The sequence below is a fragment of the Chelonoidis abingdonii genome, chromosome 11, assembly GCF_003597395.2.
Source record: "Chelonoidis abingdonii isolate Lonesome George chromosome 11, CheloAbing_2.0, whole genome shotgun sequence".
Taxonomy (NCBI): Eukaryota; Metazoa; Chordata; order Testudines; family Testudinidae; genus Chelonoidis; species Chelonoidis abingdonii.
In genome coordinates this window covers 52045077-52061598 of record NC_133779.1, presented here as the reverse complement: position 1 = coordinate 52061598, position 16522 = coordinate 52045077, and the positions used below count along the sequence as shown (strand labels likewise).

The window sequence follows — 16522 nt, the reverse complement described above, 5'->3', positions numbered from 1 at the left end:
AATCTCTGAGCCACGGCATTTTAATGTGTTAGGATGAAGATTTCACGTTCCTGTTTGCACTCAGTGCCTGGGATGTGCTGCACTATACAAAAGCTTTCAGTGCACAAGAGGTTGCTCACAAGAGAAATTCTCTTGCACGCATCTTTTCTTTACAAGCCAGGCAGCTACTCCTACCATGATCACGGTCGGGAAGTCCCTTGTTCACCAACTAGTTCTAGAATGCAGCCGTGCTACAGCTGGCTCAGAGCTCTCACTGCGGGACATACCGAAAGGGAAGGAGTAAGACATTACAGACAAAGCTGTATAGGCATCTTGCTGAGCGTGGCAAGGAGGCAAACCCTTGTGTATTCCACTCAAGCGACTCCGCTCTAGCTGCTCTTAATGTTGGTAAGCATATCCCACAGAGAAAAGCATCCAGACCTCCTTGGCTGCAAGGAGTCACCAAAACAGGAGCCGTCTGAGTAGGGTAGGTTCCTCTAAGAACAGACTGCACTGTATGTCCCCTCTCCCTTACAACAGGGACACAGTTCTATGGCTGGGACTCATTTTCCCCATTGGGTTTCTAGTCTTAGTGACAGGGAGTTTGGCTCCAGCGCCATTGGCTGCCTCACCTCCACCTGCAGATCCCCAATATCATCCACAGACCAGGCTTCATCATCGTTGTCATAGTTGGGAACGGTGGTGAAGCTGCTGGCCCTCTGCTCATGAGTGATCCCACATTCTGGCAGGTTCTCCACAGACCTCGTGCTCCGGATGCGGTTCTCTGGGATCCGGGCCGGCACACTAGTGGTGTCAAAATTTTCACATTCAAGTACTTCAACGTAGATTAAATAGGGAGCCTGAGGGAAGCAAAAACAAATGTCACTGACACAGGGTGACAACTTACACTGGCCAGGGTCTGAGTCCTTCATTTCTCTCTTGCTTTGCAGTTCACTTTTAACACTGCCTAGTATCTAGCTGTTCCACCATCAAGCCACCCTGAACATCAATCAATCTACCCGATGCATCCGACGAAGTGGGTATTCACCCTCGAAAGCTCATGCTCCAATACGTCTGTTAGTCTATAAGGTGCCACAGAACTCTTTGCCGCTTTTACAATCTACCTGCTCTCTCATCTTATCCTTAGATTGGTCCCTTCTCCTCGGTCTTGGTCCAGGACTAGAGCTCATACTTGCTACCATAATCCTGTGACTAACAATAATCTGTCTTCCAAATACTCTGGGGATCAGCTAAGTCTTTTTACAAATGGGAAAACAGAGGTTTGTGTGTCACAGACCAAGTTAGTGCCATGTTTGGGGGTTCCTGACTGAGTCCTACATCCTGCTGCTCTCTCTACAATTTTCAGTGGTACCATCACTAGCAGGCGATTACAGTATGTAACTAATAAATATACCTTTAATTTACATTCCAGATGAAGGTAGGAAGGGGATTATAGTAATTTGTATTGATACTGAAAATCAGAGGATCTAATAAAATAATACTGCAATATCTTGAAACCAGAAGCATCTCAGCTTGTTTAGCGCATAAGCACAGGTGCACAGAGTAAGGTAAATGGAACAAGATCTGCTTAGTGTCAGATGCTAATTACCTTGAGTAGCACCAAAGTGCGTATTTTACTCTGATGTTTCAGAGACATCAGTAACATTCACATCAATGCAAAACTAACTTACAACCACCAGAAGAAAAAACGTTGAGCTTGGGGGGCTCAGTCCTGCAAGGTACTGGGCATTTTGGCACCGACCTTGCAAAGCACATCAGAACATGCTTAACTTGAAGTATGGGAGTAGTGTCACTGGAGTTAATGGGAGCGCTCGCGTGCTTACGAGCTTTCCCAGAGAGCTCAAAGTCATGCAGAAACAACTCTTTAAAACAGTGGCCTTATATTCTGCCCCAGGTGCCAGTAGCTTAGATATAACCCAGCTCTGAATGTTATCCCAATATCTTTGGTCGATTTTTCTGACATTATTGGGCTGGATTCTCAGATGCTGAATGCCTGCAGGTCCCATTTGTTTCCATGGGAGTTATGCTGCTCAGTACCTCTGAAATCCAGTCCTCCTCACACAGCACTGAAACCATGCCACCATTAAACTTGGCCCTTTTTCTGAAGGGGGGCTGTTAGGGTTTGAAGGTGGCTCAGAGGGACATGAATCCAGGAACATTTCAAACCTAACATTAGAAAGCTTTGGGGAAACTTCCTCTCGCTCAAGCCTACTCTGGACTCTCCCCTCCCAGCTATCCTTGCATGGACTCCTCTTCCTACCTCTCTCGAGTCCTTGACCTTCTCAAGTGATGCAGCCCAGACAATGATAGCAGGGGAGCAACATGGCTGCTATGAGCTGCTCTACCTGCTACATCTCTGTACCATATGGTGACGACAGACCCTGCCAGGTGAATCTTACTTATGCCTGGTTAAGCTAAATAAATAATCATTCACCTTCTCTTAATAACCAGAAGATGCAGACGCTCTTCATGTTGGGTTCTCTGAAGTCAGCTTTTAAGGGAAGTGCTAATTTCACAATGCTTCAAGAGAATGAACCTTCCTTGCTCGGCCACTCTTACCTTGTCCTTGGAGTTGAGCACCACTGCCTGGGTGTGAGGCACCCGCACCACATGATGGTCAAAGCCAGCTGTGGGAAGCCAGATGCGTGCTGGAAGCTTATGGTTAAGTAAAGACAGCTCCGAGATAAGACGTTGAGTCTTCTGCTCTTTGGTGGGCAAAGTGGCTAGTCTCTTCCCAATGGCCATCAGCGATTTGATGAATTCTCTCTCTGGGGCAAGTCTGACAGGCTAAAATGTTTTAAGGAAGCGGGAGAAAAGAGTTAAGGCAACAGCTGTGTGTGAAAGATACCCACAGTCCTACAATTAGGAGTCAGTCTGAAATCGTTGCGATAAATTGCACATGAAAGAAAAGCTTCTATCTGTCTGATGCTTTTGTGAATATAAGGAGCAGGTGATCGCCTGTAAAACAGGACACTACAAAAAAACAACAACATGTATATTGAGCACAAGAACCTCCTTAGAGGATTTCATTCACCTTGAAACTGGCCATTTTCACTGGGATAAAAATCTTCACACCACAATCCCACTGTGGTGCTAATTTACCATGGTTATCTTTGTTCACTTATTCATCTATCTGTGCAACAGCACAGATCTGGCACTAGTGTAAAGTCTCTACTCCTTAAGAGCCATTAGAGGGAGCCCAGATCTTTTTCTCTAATTCTACCAGCCTCACGCAGTTACTTTGTCAGGGTTGGATTGTTTAAGTCAAAATCTGGGGAATATTTCTCAGAATTCTGATTTTATGGTGGGATTAAACTTCAATCTTAAAGTACAGGTTAAAGCTTTTAACCATCAACACATTTGTGAATGTGTCTGCTGTATTTTGCAGGTTAAACAGGGTTCTACTCCTTCTGAGCGGCAGAACTGTAACTTGAAATGGTAGAAGTTGACGGTTGAATTCTGCCATTAAAGACACAGAATTAAAAGCTGTGAAGTGTCCCCATCACCAATCATGCTAGAAAAGCACATGCAAAAGCTATGTAGCAGGGGAAAAGAGAGCAAAGGAAAAGGTATTTATAACAGAACATCTTTTAGAACTATGAAAGACTAAGTGAAGTTGGTAAAAAGGAAAAATAGCCATCAAGTTAACTTGAATGTCCTTTTCCATCCTCTGTAAGAGCAGAGGGGTTTAGTTTTTGTCTGTAGTCCACATCAAAAAGCTTTCATGCTTCAATGTAAGTGAAGCACCTCACTCTATAAAGCAGTCAATAGTCACCCTCCTGAAGACAGCAGCTTTCCCTCAGTAAACTACGCTGGCTAACAAAGTATAGGTGTCCTTGCGATAGGAGGAAATGTTTGCATAGCATCCAAGGCAGCAGGATCAACTGCAACCACCAGGCATAGAATGAATATTTAAAAACTCTGCGCCATCCGATGCTAGGTCCTTTAGCATACACACATCAGAACTACATCATGTAGGTCCAATCTTCTATTTTAACAATCCCCATCCAAAGTAGAATGACCCTGTCTGTATGCTACCTTTCAGACTGGCATCCTGACTCCACTGTCCAGAAACTACCTCGCAGCACTTCTGGTAACTTTGTTCCTGATCACCACACTGATGCTAACATACTCACTGCAGTGCAAACGGTCAAAACAAATATTCTCACCCTCCAGAAGTATCCATGACACTGAAGCCATCCACTTTTTCCCCAGAATCTTTTGGGCTGTTTCAACCAAAACCCCAAAATGCTGCAATAGCTTAATGTGATTATTGATACTATTTTAAAGTTCGTTGTCCCTCATGGCTCAAGTCAATTTTCATCTTTGGTGTGTGTGCAGCTGATAATTTCACATACAAAAATCGAGTAGCAGTTTATGCATATTGAAACTTCCATGCATTGCACACACTAGTGAGGTATTCAGTAAAACCTAGTTACTGCAGTAGTGATTTATGATTGTGTCCAATAGGAGAATTAGTGAATGGAACTCTGAGCTGCATAAACATAATAGCATGCTAAGAGTGAAACCCTGCTTTCCTCAAGACGACTGTTCAAATCTTGATCTGCTAAGAAGAGAGCACTGGTACATCTATGGCAATGCACAATTCAGCTCATCACTTCAACGTCTTATATTCTCCCAGTTTTTAAACTGTTTAATACTTTTCATACAATGTTTTTCCTTGACAAAGTACTTTGCAAACATTAACCAATTAAGCTTCACAGCCCTTCAAGAGAGCTAACGCTTGGCACTTAAATCACTTTTTATCTATAGCTCAAAGCATTTACAAAGTTACATATCATCCCGTTTTCGGAAGAGGGAAGCAGAGTGAGAGAGGGGAAGTGACTTGCACAAAGCTACCGTCAGACAGGAACAGAACTCAGAAGTTCTAGGCTCTCAGTAGAAGGGCTCCACATAAGCCTGAAAGCTTGTCTCTCTTGCCACCAGAAGTAGGTCCCATAAAAGATATTACCTCCCCCACCTTGTCTCTCCAATATCCTGGGTCCAACACGGCTACAACACCACTGCATAGACACTTCCTGGCAGTTTGTCTGGATTATGGACCTTCAGAACAACCTCAGGCCCTCAACTCCTCCAGGCAGTTGTGAACTGCCAGGAAATGGCCTCCTTATTGGTTGTTATTGCTAAATTCCTGAACTCCAAGCAGCTCATTAATTTTCCAATACTGTATATAGCTCAGTCATAACCTTGTGCCCTGTTAGAGGCCATTTTGGAAAATTTAAATACCCAGCTGGATTCCACAGTGTCACTGACCTTGAATGGTACCAGCAACCTAAGCTCCATCTCTGTATAACAGACACTGAACCGCAGAAAGATCCGACAGATTGAATTAAGCCCATGCAGACCTGCATTCCAGCATCAGAAAGTAAACAGTAAGCTTACCTTACACTGGATCATGACATTAAACTAACTTCTGAGGCCAAGCAGAGAGGGGTGGAGGTGAAACCTTACTCCTTCATTCAGGTTCTCAGCATAGTTAAGTATCACTCTAGCACTCTCTTGGCCAATATAAACGCTTACTTGATACTACAGCACCACATTTAACTGATGACGTTTTAAAATCACTCCATCCCCTGAAAAAATCCACCCAATTTAAACCATGACATTTTAGGTCTGGATACTGCTGAATAACCACGATGGGCCTTACTCCAATTATAAAAACAGCCCAGATAACTGGCATCCTACGGTCGCTCAGTACAATACCTTGCAGGGATCACAACCAGGCGTTTGCTATGCTCAGGTTGTGGGGAGTGAGGGGGAGGAGATAATTTTGGTCTGATCTGGAGCAAGCCCTGTGGTCTGCTCAGGAATTAGGATGAAAATGAAAATGGTTTGGGAAGCAGTGCTTGTGTTGCCTATTCTAGCAACTGTCCTCTCATAAGCATGTTCCTTCCGTAAGGAATCGTAGGTCATTTTCATCTTTAATTTCACATGAGTACCATCTACTCCAGCCTCTCAGCCTGCACGGAAGGTTGTCCCTTCCCCAGGGCTTTTGTCCAGTTTAGTTTTAGTGTCCCAAGCAGTGGAGGTCTCCCCACTTCCCTTTGGGGCACCTGGCATTGGCCACTGCTAGAAGTCAGGATACTGGGCTAGATGGAGCTTTGGTCTGACCTAGTATGGCCGTTCTCATGTTCTGCAAATTCTAAGAGATCTTATTGTCAAAAACTATTTCCTGATGTTCCATCTATATTTTCCTTGTCTCCAATATCATCCCCATATCCCAATCCTAGCCCTATCCCATTCGGTCCACTCTAAGCAATTCCTCTCTCTTGCTCCTTGGCGTGTGTATTCAAACATTTGTAGATTGCTATGATCCCACTTAGTCAGGCTATACGGACTTCACACTTAGTCCTTCCTCAATTCAACCCCCCTCGTGTCTCCCTCACCATATTTCTTTGCTTTTTTTCTGAGCTCCTTCCACTTTATATCTTTCTGGTGCCAGGAATGAGAAACCCCACAGGTGCTGTCTCAGAGCTATACCCGGCAGAATCTCAGTTATATCCAGTTTCTCGTCATATCTTACATGTTCTTTCACTTCCACTACTAAACTGGTAGAGACTCCTACCTGATGCACTGAAAGCTAGACAAGAGTTACAGGTGGTGTGTAGCACAGGCAGCAGGCCATGGGCCTTTACAGAAACAGAGCAACGGTGCATAGACTAGAACGGATGTTCTACAAGCCATCTGGACTCTTCCAGATAGATGTATGCTGCCACTAGATTTCAAGATTAAAAATGTTAATTATGAGGAATACTACATATCTCATACATGTGCATGCGTATAAAATCCTAGGAAATTTAGCTAGGCACAGGTGTTTGCAGCTGGTTTATAACTACGACAAAGGTTTGCAAAGAGTCTGACTGGTTACAATAAAGGTCTGCCATGTTCAAGTATAACATGGTTAGTGAAACCTGAAGAATAGATTTCTCTCCTGAGGGAGAAAGGCAGAAGCCAGCACCACAATGAGTCCCTTTCAGTTACAGAACAGGCATTTAAACTGTAAGTGGATCTCACAAGCTTCAGGCAACATTGATGTAAGAACTATAAAACTGAAATCACTGATATAAAAGGTAACATAACTATTGCTATAAAATATAGAAAACATTTTGCTCTTCTACAGCCCCTTCTATCCAAGTCCAAGGATCTGAAGGATTTTACAAACATTAAGCCTTCTAATAACCCTGTGGAGGTATTTAAGCATTATCCTCTTTTTCAGACAAAATAAGGAATAGAAAAATGTAGTGACCCAAGGTTATGCAGCAATACAGTGGTAGAACTAGGAACCGAACCCAGGAGTCCTGGTTCCCAGTCACCACTTCTCTAAGCACTGGCTCTTGAGAACATCCTGTCATCCTTGGCATATATTTTAAAGTCAGCTGAGTATATCAATAAATGCCAACCCAGTTCAGTGTGTTGCTTCTGAATTGGTTGTACAAGAACAGCATTGAGTCACTTCATGAGCCCACTGTAAGGTTTCATTTACCATCCTTTTCTTACCGTTTCACACACAGCAACTGTGGAAATAATCCTAGAACACGATAAGACTTCAAATCTACTCATTAAAGGAGCAAGATACAGTCAGGTACATTTCAAAGACCTCATTTACACGGGAGGAATTCAACATTATTCAAATTATTTGACTAACACAATGGTATGTAAGACACTGTAAACAATAATACTAAAAAGACAACCCCACAGCTCTCGATAAGTGATTTTTGATCATGGACTACATATTCAATACATGGGAAGCCAATTAGGAATCCCAAAGTGAGAATGTGCACTGTTAGGAAAATGGTACAAATTAGAGAGAGAGATGCCCTTGATTAAAAATGAAAAATGTTTCATAATAAGAGAAGAATTATTAGGGAACATCAGTTTTGATCTAAAGTAATTTCAACAGACAGAAAACTGATTTTTGTGGAAAATGCAAATTAAATTCCATCTGGCAGACAACTTGTAAGAAAATTTAAGGAAACAGCATTTCCTCTAACTAGAGGGGAGAACACACAGAGACGGGTTTGAATGAGTATTTAAAATTCAGTATCATCAGCCAGGTTATTCACCTGCATTGAAGCTTTTAATTTTTTAATATCTCCACAACTAGGTATTTATTGATGAATTACAACATCTAACATACAGGCACCCTCAAGACTTCTTGTTTACTTTAGTCAAAATTGTACAAGCAAAAATTCCCAAAACTCTGTTTAACTTGTATTTCACTGCAGGCTACTGAAAAGCATAAACTGGACAAATATTCTCATGTTCAGATCAAAATGTTATCAACTTCTCTGTTTTGCCTCTGCGTAAGACAGGATAGCAGAACTTTGCTACAGCTCAAGAGGACTCAGCCAATAGAGTGCATGCACTGGGCATAAAATGCTGGCATCGAAATGCTCTTGCAATGCAGTGTTCTACACGGAGTGGCTTAATATCAGAGCTGTTTAAGGGCCATTGCCAGGTGACCAGAGATTAGTAATCCAGGACACAGAGGAAATGCTGCTGTAAAATAAGGAAGCCAGGCAACCCAGCCACTAGAACAAAACTGGCCAAACTTACGGAACGGAATGATTTATCAAGACTTTCCGTACTCGATGAGAATTCCTGGGAAAAGGATGAAAGGATTTTTTTTTTTTATTTTTTTTAAGATAAAGAAAGAAAGAAAGAAGGGGGAGAAAAGGCAATAGTTTAGCTCCAATTTTATAAGACCATTTTTCATTTATTTAAAAAAGTCATGTTTGCTAACCTTTAATCAGAAATTGCAAAATCTGATAAACAGAAACTTAATTTTACTATGGTCATTGGATAATACTAGAGTGATTGGGATTAAGGGATCCTGCAATAAGTTTATGAATCTAGATTTATTACTAGTATAATGCCATACATGTCCGTGAAGTTTTCAAACACAGCCAGGGTTCCCTGCTCCAAAGATCTTACAATCTAAGTTAGATCTATTAGATTAGGTCTGTTATTGCTGAAATCTTGTAAACAGTGTCAAATGACTTTATTTTCATTGGTCAAAATCTTTCCAAAATACTTCATCACACAAAAATGAAGGTCAAAAGTACTTCAGATTCTCCAAAACATATTAGTGCTATCAAATAGCTGTGGTAGCATCCAAATAAGTTTGTATTTAAAATGCAGTAGTGCCTAGAGGCCCCAATCAAGGATCATGGTTCTTCTATGCTAGGTGCTGCATGCAAAACAAGCATGCCCAAAACAGTTCACAATCGAAACTACAAAACCTTTCCTCCATCACTGCATCCATCTATAATTTTCCATTGAGTACTTTAATTTGGACAGTTTTTTCACTAGAAAATTATCCTCATGGTAATTTATCCTAGAACCAGATTAAAACCCAACATTTAAGCCATTTGCTCAGTCAAGTTGGCAAGGCGGAATTATAATCAGGAGACAAGTACATGGAAGAAGTAGATTCACCATACTATCAGAAACTTTCTTTGTATCAGCAGGGCCACTAAACACAAACTATTAATCAGACTTCTCTACAGCAGACAAAGACAAATTTTGTGTAGCTGCTCTAATGGTTATTTTAGGTTCCATCACAAATCATTCCTGAGAAGATAGACGACCTCAATTTAACAGCGGTTGTTTGGTTCCTTATATTCATAATACAGTCTGCACATAATCTTGTAGTTTACATTGCCCTGGTCTCTAGTCGTTTTATGGTCCCCATAACTTTCCAATACCCAAAAGTGAAAAATAAGAGGCAGCAGAAGGGTATATTAGCGTTAATATAAATGAACAGCTCTTCTACCCCACAGAGCTAAGTGCAAATACAGCCTAGATTACACTTTCTTGCAGAGCAAGGGTGCTCAAGGCAACTGGGGAACTGGAAGCGACGATCACCAAGCAGTTCTGGTAATTGAACAGAACTCCTGGTCATTTTTCTCCCCACCTCACACCACAGGAAGAAATTCCAACACAATTTCATGCTTGGAACCCAATCCAGCAGACGGTCACAGCACTCCAGAGTTTACCCCATTCACTGGAGAGACTGCCCCACGCTTGATAAAAATCCAGACAGCTTCCAAACCATCTCCGACAGCTGCAATAGGAGCTTGTTAAAACCTGGCTAAGATATGCAGTGTCCAGACCATGTGTCTACTCGACACATGGTCTGGACACTGCATATCTTAGCTGCAATTGGTTCCATTTCATACAAAATCAGTACAGCCATCGTCTCCTGGAAAGCTGCCAACATGGGCCTCAAGAGGCCAAAACCAGGGCAACCTCTCCTCTACTCTGATTCCTGTAGAATAGAAGTGATTTACACAAAGATGTGCTGACACCATAACCCAATCCAGAAATTTAAGATGGTGCAGAGCGTGGTGACCTGTTTACAAGCAGTGCTTCTCGGCAGCACTGTGTGATACCATTGCTCTGCGGTCTGCGCTGGCTGCCTAGTGGTTTCCAGACTGAGTTTAAGGTGTTTGCTTTGGCCTGTAAATCCGCCAATGGCCTGAGATCTTTCTAATTGAGACACAACCTCTTTCCTCATGCCATACTGCCAACATTGCCATGAGCAAAGCTCACTCCCCCTTGATTTAAGAGAGAACCTGAAGTGCACTTTCCATGAGGGGACTTCAGCTCTGAGACGAGCTCCATACCCTCCCCCACCAACCAAACCTGGGTCTGTTGACCTTCAGTGCACACTACAAGAAGTAATTTGCATGGACTGCTGCAGAGGATGGGGTGTAGATTTGTAGGGGGGAAAGGGGGGTTCTGTGTTAGTTAGGGATTCGGGTCCGACAGCAGTAATTTAATTTTGTGTCTGTAATTTGTGGCAGAGGTGCCGAGAGTTTTGGCTAGGACTCTCTTATTTATGGTATAAATCTGAACAATGTAAATGTTTATGTTTCAGCAAAACTCTCCCTCTTCGGTTTTCATCTGGCTCAAAGGTAGCAATATTCTGATTTCTTGAATAAAATATGGTTAAGAACAAAACCAGTATTTCTGTAGTGCCTCATTTAAAATCCTTCACTCTTATTTTCATACAAAAAGAAAGAATAATGGAGCCTCACACCCTTGAGACTGGTGTGTAATTGATTTTATAATTCACTTCCCAAAGAGAAATAAACAGACCTGTTTTTAGCATGTTAATTACAGAGACATGCTAATTCCACAAGGCTTAATCTTACTCAAGAAATAATCGTATTTAATTTAATAACTTCCTCATGAGCACATTTAAAAAAAAAACACCCTACCAATTCTTAGGCCACAATGGTGGGTGGGCATGTGTGTGCATGCATATTTTAAGCAACAGCGTTGGAAGACTCATCAGGAAGCAACTATTTGTTTTCAGACTCAGGAAACAAAGCACAAAATAGGTATACAATCCAAGTATGAATATTAATGAGGGATTTTCACACAAATAAACCTGTGCACAGCAAGCAGAGCTCAACCAACTTCATAAGGCTGTGTTTTGCACTTGCTGATTATTGAAGCTCTGTATTTGAAGAAGAGCCTTTCCTTTCATCATGCAGTTTTCCCTGCCCTGGATCCCACAGAGGAGTCAGAACCCTGAGCTTGTGTCTTGTAAATTAATTTTGAGGTCCTGCATTCAGCATGACAACTTCACTGCAGGATTAAGTTAAATGAACAGGTGAGTTGGGAGGTAGAGATTATTTAAACAGATTACTGTTTTGCAGCAGACAACTGACAAGAAAGAACTGGATATGAATTAGTGATGGGAAGTTTCAATGGTATGTTTCACCTCTACCTCACAAATTCAGGTGCAGACTAAAAGCTGTTACCATCTGAGGATGTTTCTGGTGCCATGTGTCTCTGTTCAGTTCCCAAGAGATGAATATCCACATTAAAAAACCCCAGAAATGGCCCTCTTAGTCTCAGAGGCTGTGCTTCATTGCAAGATTAGCTCAGGCTTGAGAGCATCCCTCCTACAAAGCACTACCTGTATGGTTGCATCCACAACCGTGCGGTAGTACCCCACGTGCTGGGATGGATTTCTAGGATATGTCATGGTTCTTAGCAGTGCATTTTACTGGGCCACTCTGTTAAGTTATTCATAGTGTACTGTAGGAAAACGTGTCTGTCCTTCACTGGCTCCTGTGCAGAAATGCTCTCATGGCTCTTACCGATAGCTCACTACAGCTTTACCAGAAGGTGGGGGCCAACTTTGAGAAGGATTTCTTGGGAAGCGTTTCTGTTCAAATGCTGTAGAAGTGCAGCAGAAATGAAGCAGGCAAACATGAGGTTGAAGTGCAGTGCAGAAGAAGGGAGGACTTAGACAAGAAAGTGCAGTCCAGGTGGAATGGTAGGATAGATTGAAGGACTAACAGCACCTGGGTGTTCTCACAGTAAAGCAGGTGGAATACCTACCTGGGGTTAAAGGAAACCTGAGCTCAAGCATCTCCCCCCCTTAGCTGTGCCTGCTAGCACCGAAAAGCATCCTGGAGCCCATGTGAGAGGTGTTTCTGTGTGGGTGGAAGGGTGGTTAGAGGCAACACCCGAGCTATAGCCCAGGTTAAGTTTTCAGTGAAGACATACCCAGAAAGATCAAGGACCAAACGGACCATGCAGAATGAACTCCTTCCTCTCTCAAAGTTGGCCCTCCTGTCCTAGAAGAGAAGTTGACACTTCCATGCTGTACCTGCTCTGTAATGAGATTTCAATCTCTAGGGCTGACAATATGAGACCTTACATGAGCCCTGAAGTAACAAATGTAAAAATTTAAAAAGTTGCCAAGAGAAACTATTAAACCAGGTGAATTGCATTTGTTTGAAATGAAGCACTCCTCAACACCAAGCCCCCCTCCCCCCGTAGGAAAACTGCATAGAAAATCCTTCCATACACCTCCCTCTTTCTTGCACTTTATTTGCAATTCCAGGCAGGTTTTACAACAGTTTTTGCATCTCTCTACAATTATTTATTTTTGGCTCAATATTTCTACCACTGATTTCCTAATTGCATAAAGAAGTAGAGAAAATACTGTTTCTTGATATAGACCTTGGGTTAGTTACCACAGAAGGTTTAAACAAACCAGTTTAAAAATCTATTTAGTTGAACCGGAATAGACACTCATCTGTGGAAAGTTCTCTGTATTTAGCATGAACTGGTAAATTTACTGACAAGCTAAAACTGGTATAAACCAGGTCTAAATCAATTTAAAAGCATCACACAAAGTTGCACCAATTTAACTAAAATCAGGATAAAGTCAGACTGAGTTAACTACGGCAACGGAGCATGTCGACCCACCTTGAGATACTGGGCTGACCTAATCCCTGCTGTGCATCACTGGAGACTTTGGAAAACATGCTATAGAGGCCTTATCACACATTCTATCTGTACACAAGTAGTCTCACTAGCTTCGATTACACTCTTTACACAGCCAATTTTTGCACAATAAGGCCTTCAACTGGAATATGTCCTTGGGCTACAGCTCTAACATGGCACTTGTGTCCTGTCTTTTCAGATTAATGAACAAGGAGCCTGTGATTCTCTCAGATAGATTGCTGCCAAACTCCTCTTCCAGCCCAGAGCAGAGGGAGGGGTTTGGGGAGAGGATCTAGTGACCAGGCATGAGGGAGGGGGGACAGCAGCAAGCGATGGGGGAGGGGAGGAACAAGTTGGAAGCGGGGTCCAGTTTTCAGCAATTAGAAAGCTGGTAACCCTACCAACTTAGTGCAACTAGTACTTGTGGGGAGGGGGTTGTCTGGGCTAAGAGAGGTTAAAGAAAGGATTCTTGTCCTGCAGCTCCCAAAACAGAAGAAATCCTATAGCCAATACATCACTTTCCCCCCATGAGTGCTCTGTTGTGCCACAACATCTAGATGCTACAGTCCATCTAGTAAATTATTAAGTTGGGCTTTGTTCCTATAACTATTCAGCTACCAGGTGCCAAAACATTCGTTATTTCAGGAATTTGATGTCAGAGATGCCAGCATCTCTTTACCTTACCAGCTAAATATTGTAATGGGTAGATTCCTTCCTAATACCACACATTACTACTGACACCACTGCGAGATGCTAGCTTGACTATCCATGGTTTTTTAAATCAAAACGAGCATAGCAGGATATGCCTGTGTACTGTTCCCTTCGTTAAGCATTTAACAGAAGAACTAGCCTGGTAGTGACTTACTTAAAGCAGCTCTTAGCACAAGTACCACCAAGCTATTGCAAACTAACAACCTGCGCTACACAGAGCGAAATCATTTTTGATCTTTCTAGATTCAAATAAAACCTTAGGCCAGTAAGAATAATATACTCTCTTACAAGCAGTCAGGATGGAATTACGGCCGTGCAGAGGTCCTGTGCAGGACAAGAGTAGTGCTTTAGCATTGGCACTGGCTTTCTGCAGAGGGGTCTATTTCACCTTTAGAAATCTGTAATGCAGGATTGAGAGATTTCACTGAAGTGATGTAATGTGTGTGCTTTATTTAGAAAAGCCTTTTCAAAAGTAAAGTGATTGAAACTTAAATTAAGACTTAGAAAATCAGACTGGAATGACCAGTATATAAATTAATAGGCTCCTGTGCTAAAGACAAAATCCCACTGCAAAGAAAAAGCATTTAAATAGTGTTTTATGTGGAAACAGAAGTGCTTTAGACTGAACGCATCCAGGATTACAAAGCAAGACACCTTGCCTCCTACTGAAAAAAATGTCTCCAATTAACCATTTATAAGCAGAAAACCAGGAATTACTAGTCTGGGTATTTGGGGTGGGGGGGGAGAGAGAGTACACTACACTTGGCTTTCAGGCTTTTGAGCAGAAGGATGGGATCTCTACCTCTAAAGCAAAGCTGCAGAACATGCTTTGCCCAATTCTGCAAGGCACTGAACATCCTTTGACCCCACCAGGACCAATGGGAGTTCAGATGCACCCACACCTCATAGGATTAGGTCCATAGTTCCTTTGCAGTAAAGCAGCCTAATGTTTGTTCCCCACAATTTAAATACATTACCAATTTGAGAACCAATATTCACTGCACAATGACTTTAATTATATATTAATGAGATTTTTTGCTGTACTAAGCAGGCTGGAGTATGAATAACTGGCTGTTCACAGGCTGCGGCCATAAAGTGCATTTCTTCCACATTACGGTGATAACCTTTGTTGCAGGGTTTAACACTGGACTCCTAGTCACACAATGGGCCAACTCCAGCAACTGTGACCCAGGTTGAGACACACAGAGAGAGTCTGGATGAGTCAACAAAGAGAAGGAAAATTATAATATGGTTGAGTCAGTGGAATTTTTCTCGTCAAAGGCAAAAAGGCGAATACTTGCTTAATCCTGGCAAAAATTAAATAGAAGTGATTTTTTTTTAAACCAAATATAAACTGAAGCAAATATGCCAACTACAGACACACTCAGAGAGCGAATCGTGGAGTTTCAGAAACGTCTGGGTAAAAGACAGAGGAAAGAAAAATCTGGCTGGCACTCCAAACTCAATTCCCATTCAGCCTCTTCCGTCCCATACCAACAGCAGCTGGGATTGTATTACAGGGCTCACAAGTTACCCCATTTCCTCACTCAAATAATGAAAACTACAGTGTAATCTACAAGATGTTAGTAACTACTCCTGCTTACCAACAGCAAGTCCCACTGACTTTCGGAGTGACTGAATCATTTTGGAAAATGGGTTAGGCTGTTAAGTCATTTAGATGCTTTTGAAAATGTTACCTTAAGTCATTAAAAGCAATGAGCCTGATTCCCCATCCATCCTAAAGCCTTTTTAATACCACTGTGGCAGTGTAAAGGAGCTTTAGGGTATATGACCATCAGTCCCATTGTTTTTAAAGTACATTTGAAATGTAATAAAAAGCCAACAGGAATCCTCCTCTTGACAGCCTCACACAACATTCTAGGACCAGACGTTCAGATCTCATTGGAAACCATTTAAAATGAGCACTTTTCAAAGCTGTTTTAAAGAAAGACAGCTTTGGAAACCTCATCCTTTGAATAGGATTTAAACACACAACTCCCACTAATTTCAAAGGGGCGTTACGTGGGTAAATCGCAAAGCTGGTTTTTTAAAGCTCAAACAAAATCTATACTTTGACCAAAACATTTTAATATAACTTAACAGGTGTTTTTATACAAACCGTTAAATTAAAAAGTTCACCATAAAGCAACTTGGAAAAAAATCTGATAACTGAATAATTACAAACCACATCTGACTCTTCTTTAGTAACTATCTAGCATTAACAGCAATTCGAACAAATCCCAGCAGCTTCCTTTTGATGGACAGATATAATTTAGGGCTCATCTACACAGAAAAGTTTTACCAGTTATACTGGTTTAATTTTACTGGTATAACTAAACTGCTATAGCTCTTATTCCAGAATAACAGTAGCTTGTTCGGTTTATGTTAAACCCCTTCCAAAAAGAGGCATAAAACAAACAAAAAGAGACAGACATTCTTATTCTGGATTAAGAATATGGGCAGCTACAGCAGTATAACTTTCTGTTTAAATTGACACCTTAGTTTATACAAGTATAACTTTCCCATGTAGACATCT

The 16522-nt window shown here is 41.8% G+C and overlaps 1 protein-coding gene across 2 annotated transcripts in view; it reads right to left on the bottom strand.

Annotated features, from left to right (window-relative positions):
* The window catches only part of PI4KB (phosphatidylinositol 4-kinase beta), a 59051-nt gene that overhangs the window by 13582 nt on the left and 28947 nt on the right, over positions 1-16522 (bottom strand). The window contains exons 4-6 of one of the 2 annotated variants that reach the window (XM_032781245.2): positions 8578-8622; positions 2560-2787; positions 612-839 (exon numbers count right to left, since the gene is read on the bottom strand). In XM_032781245.2, the coding sequence (XP_032637136.1) occupies positions 612-839; positions 2560-2787; positions 8578-8622 (501 nt within the window). The remainder of the gene's footprint in view (positions 1-611; positions 840-2559; positions 2788-8577; positions 8623-16522) is intronic. The other variant, XM_032781246.2, reaches the window with a different exon arrangement.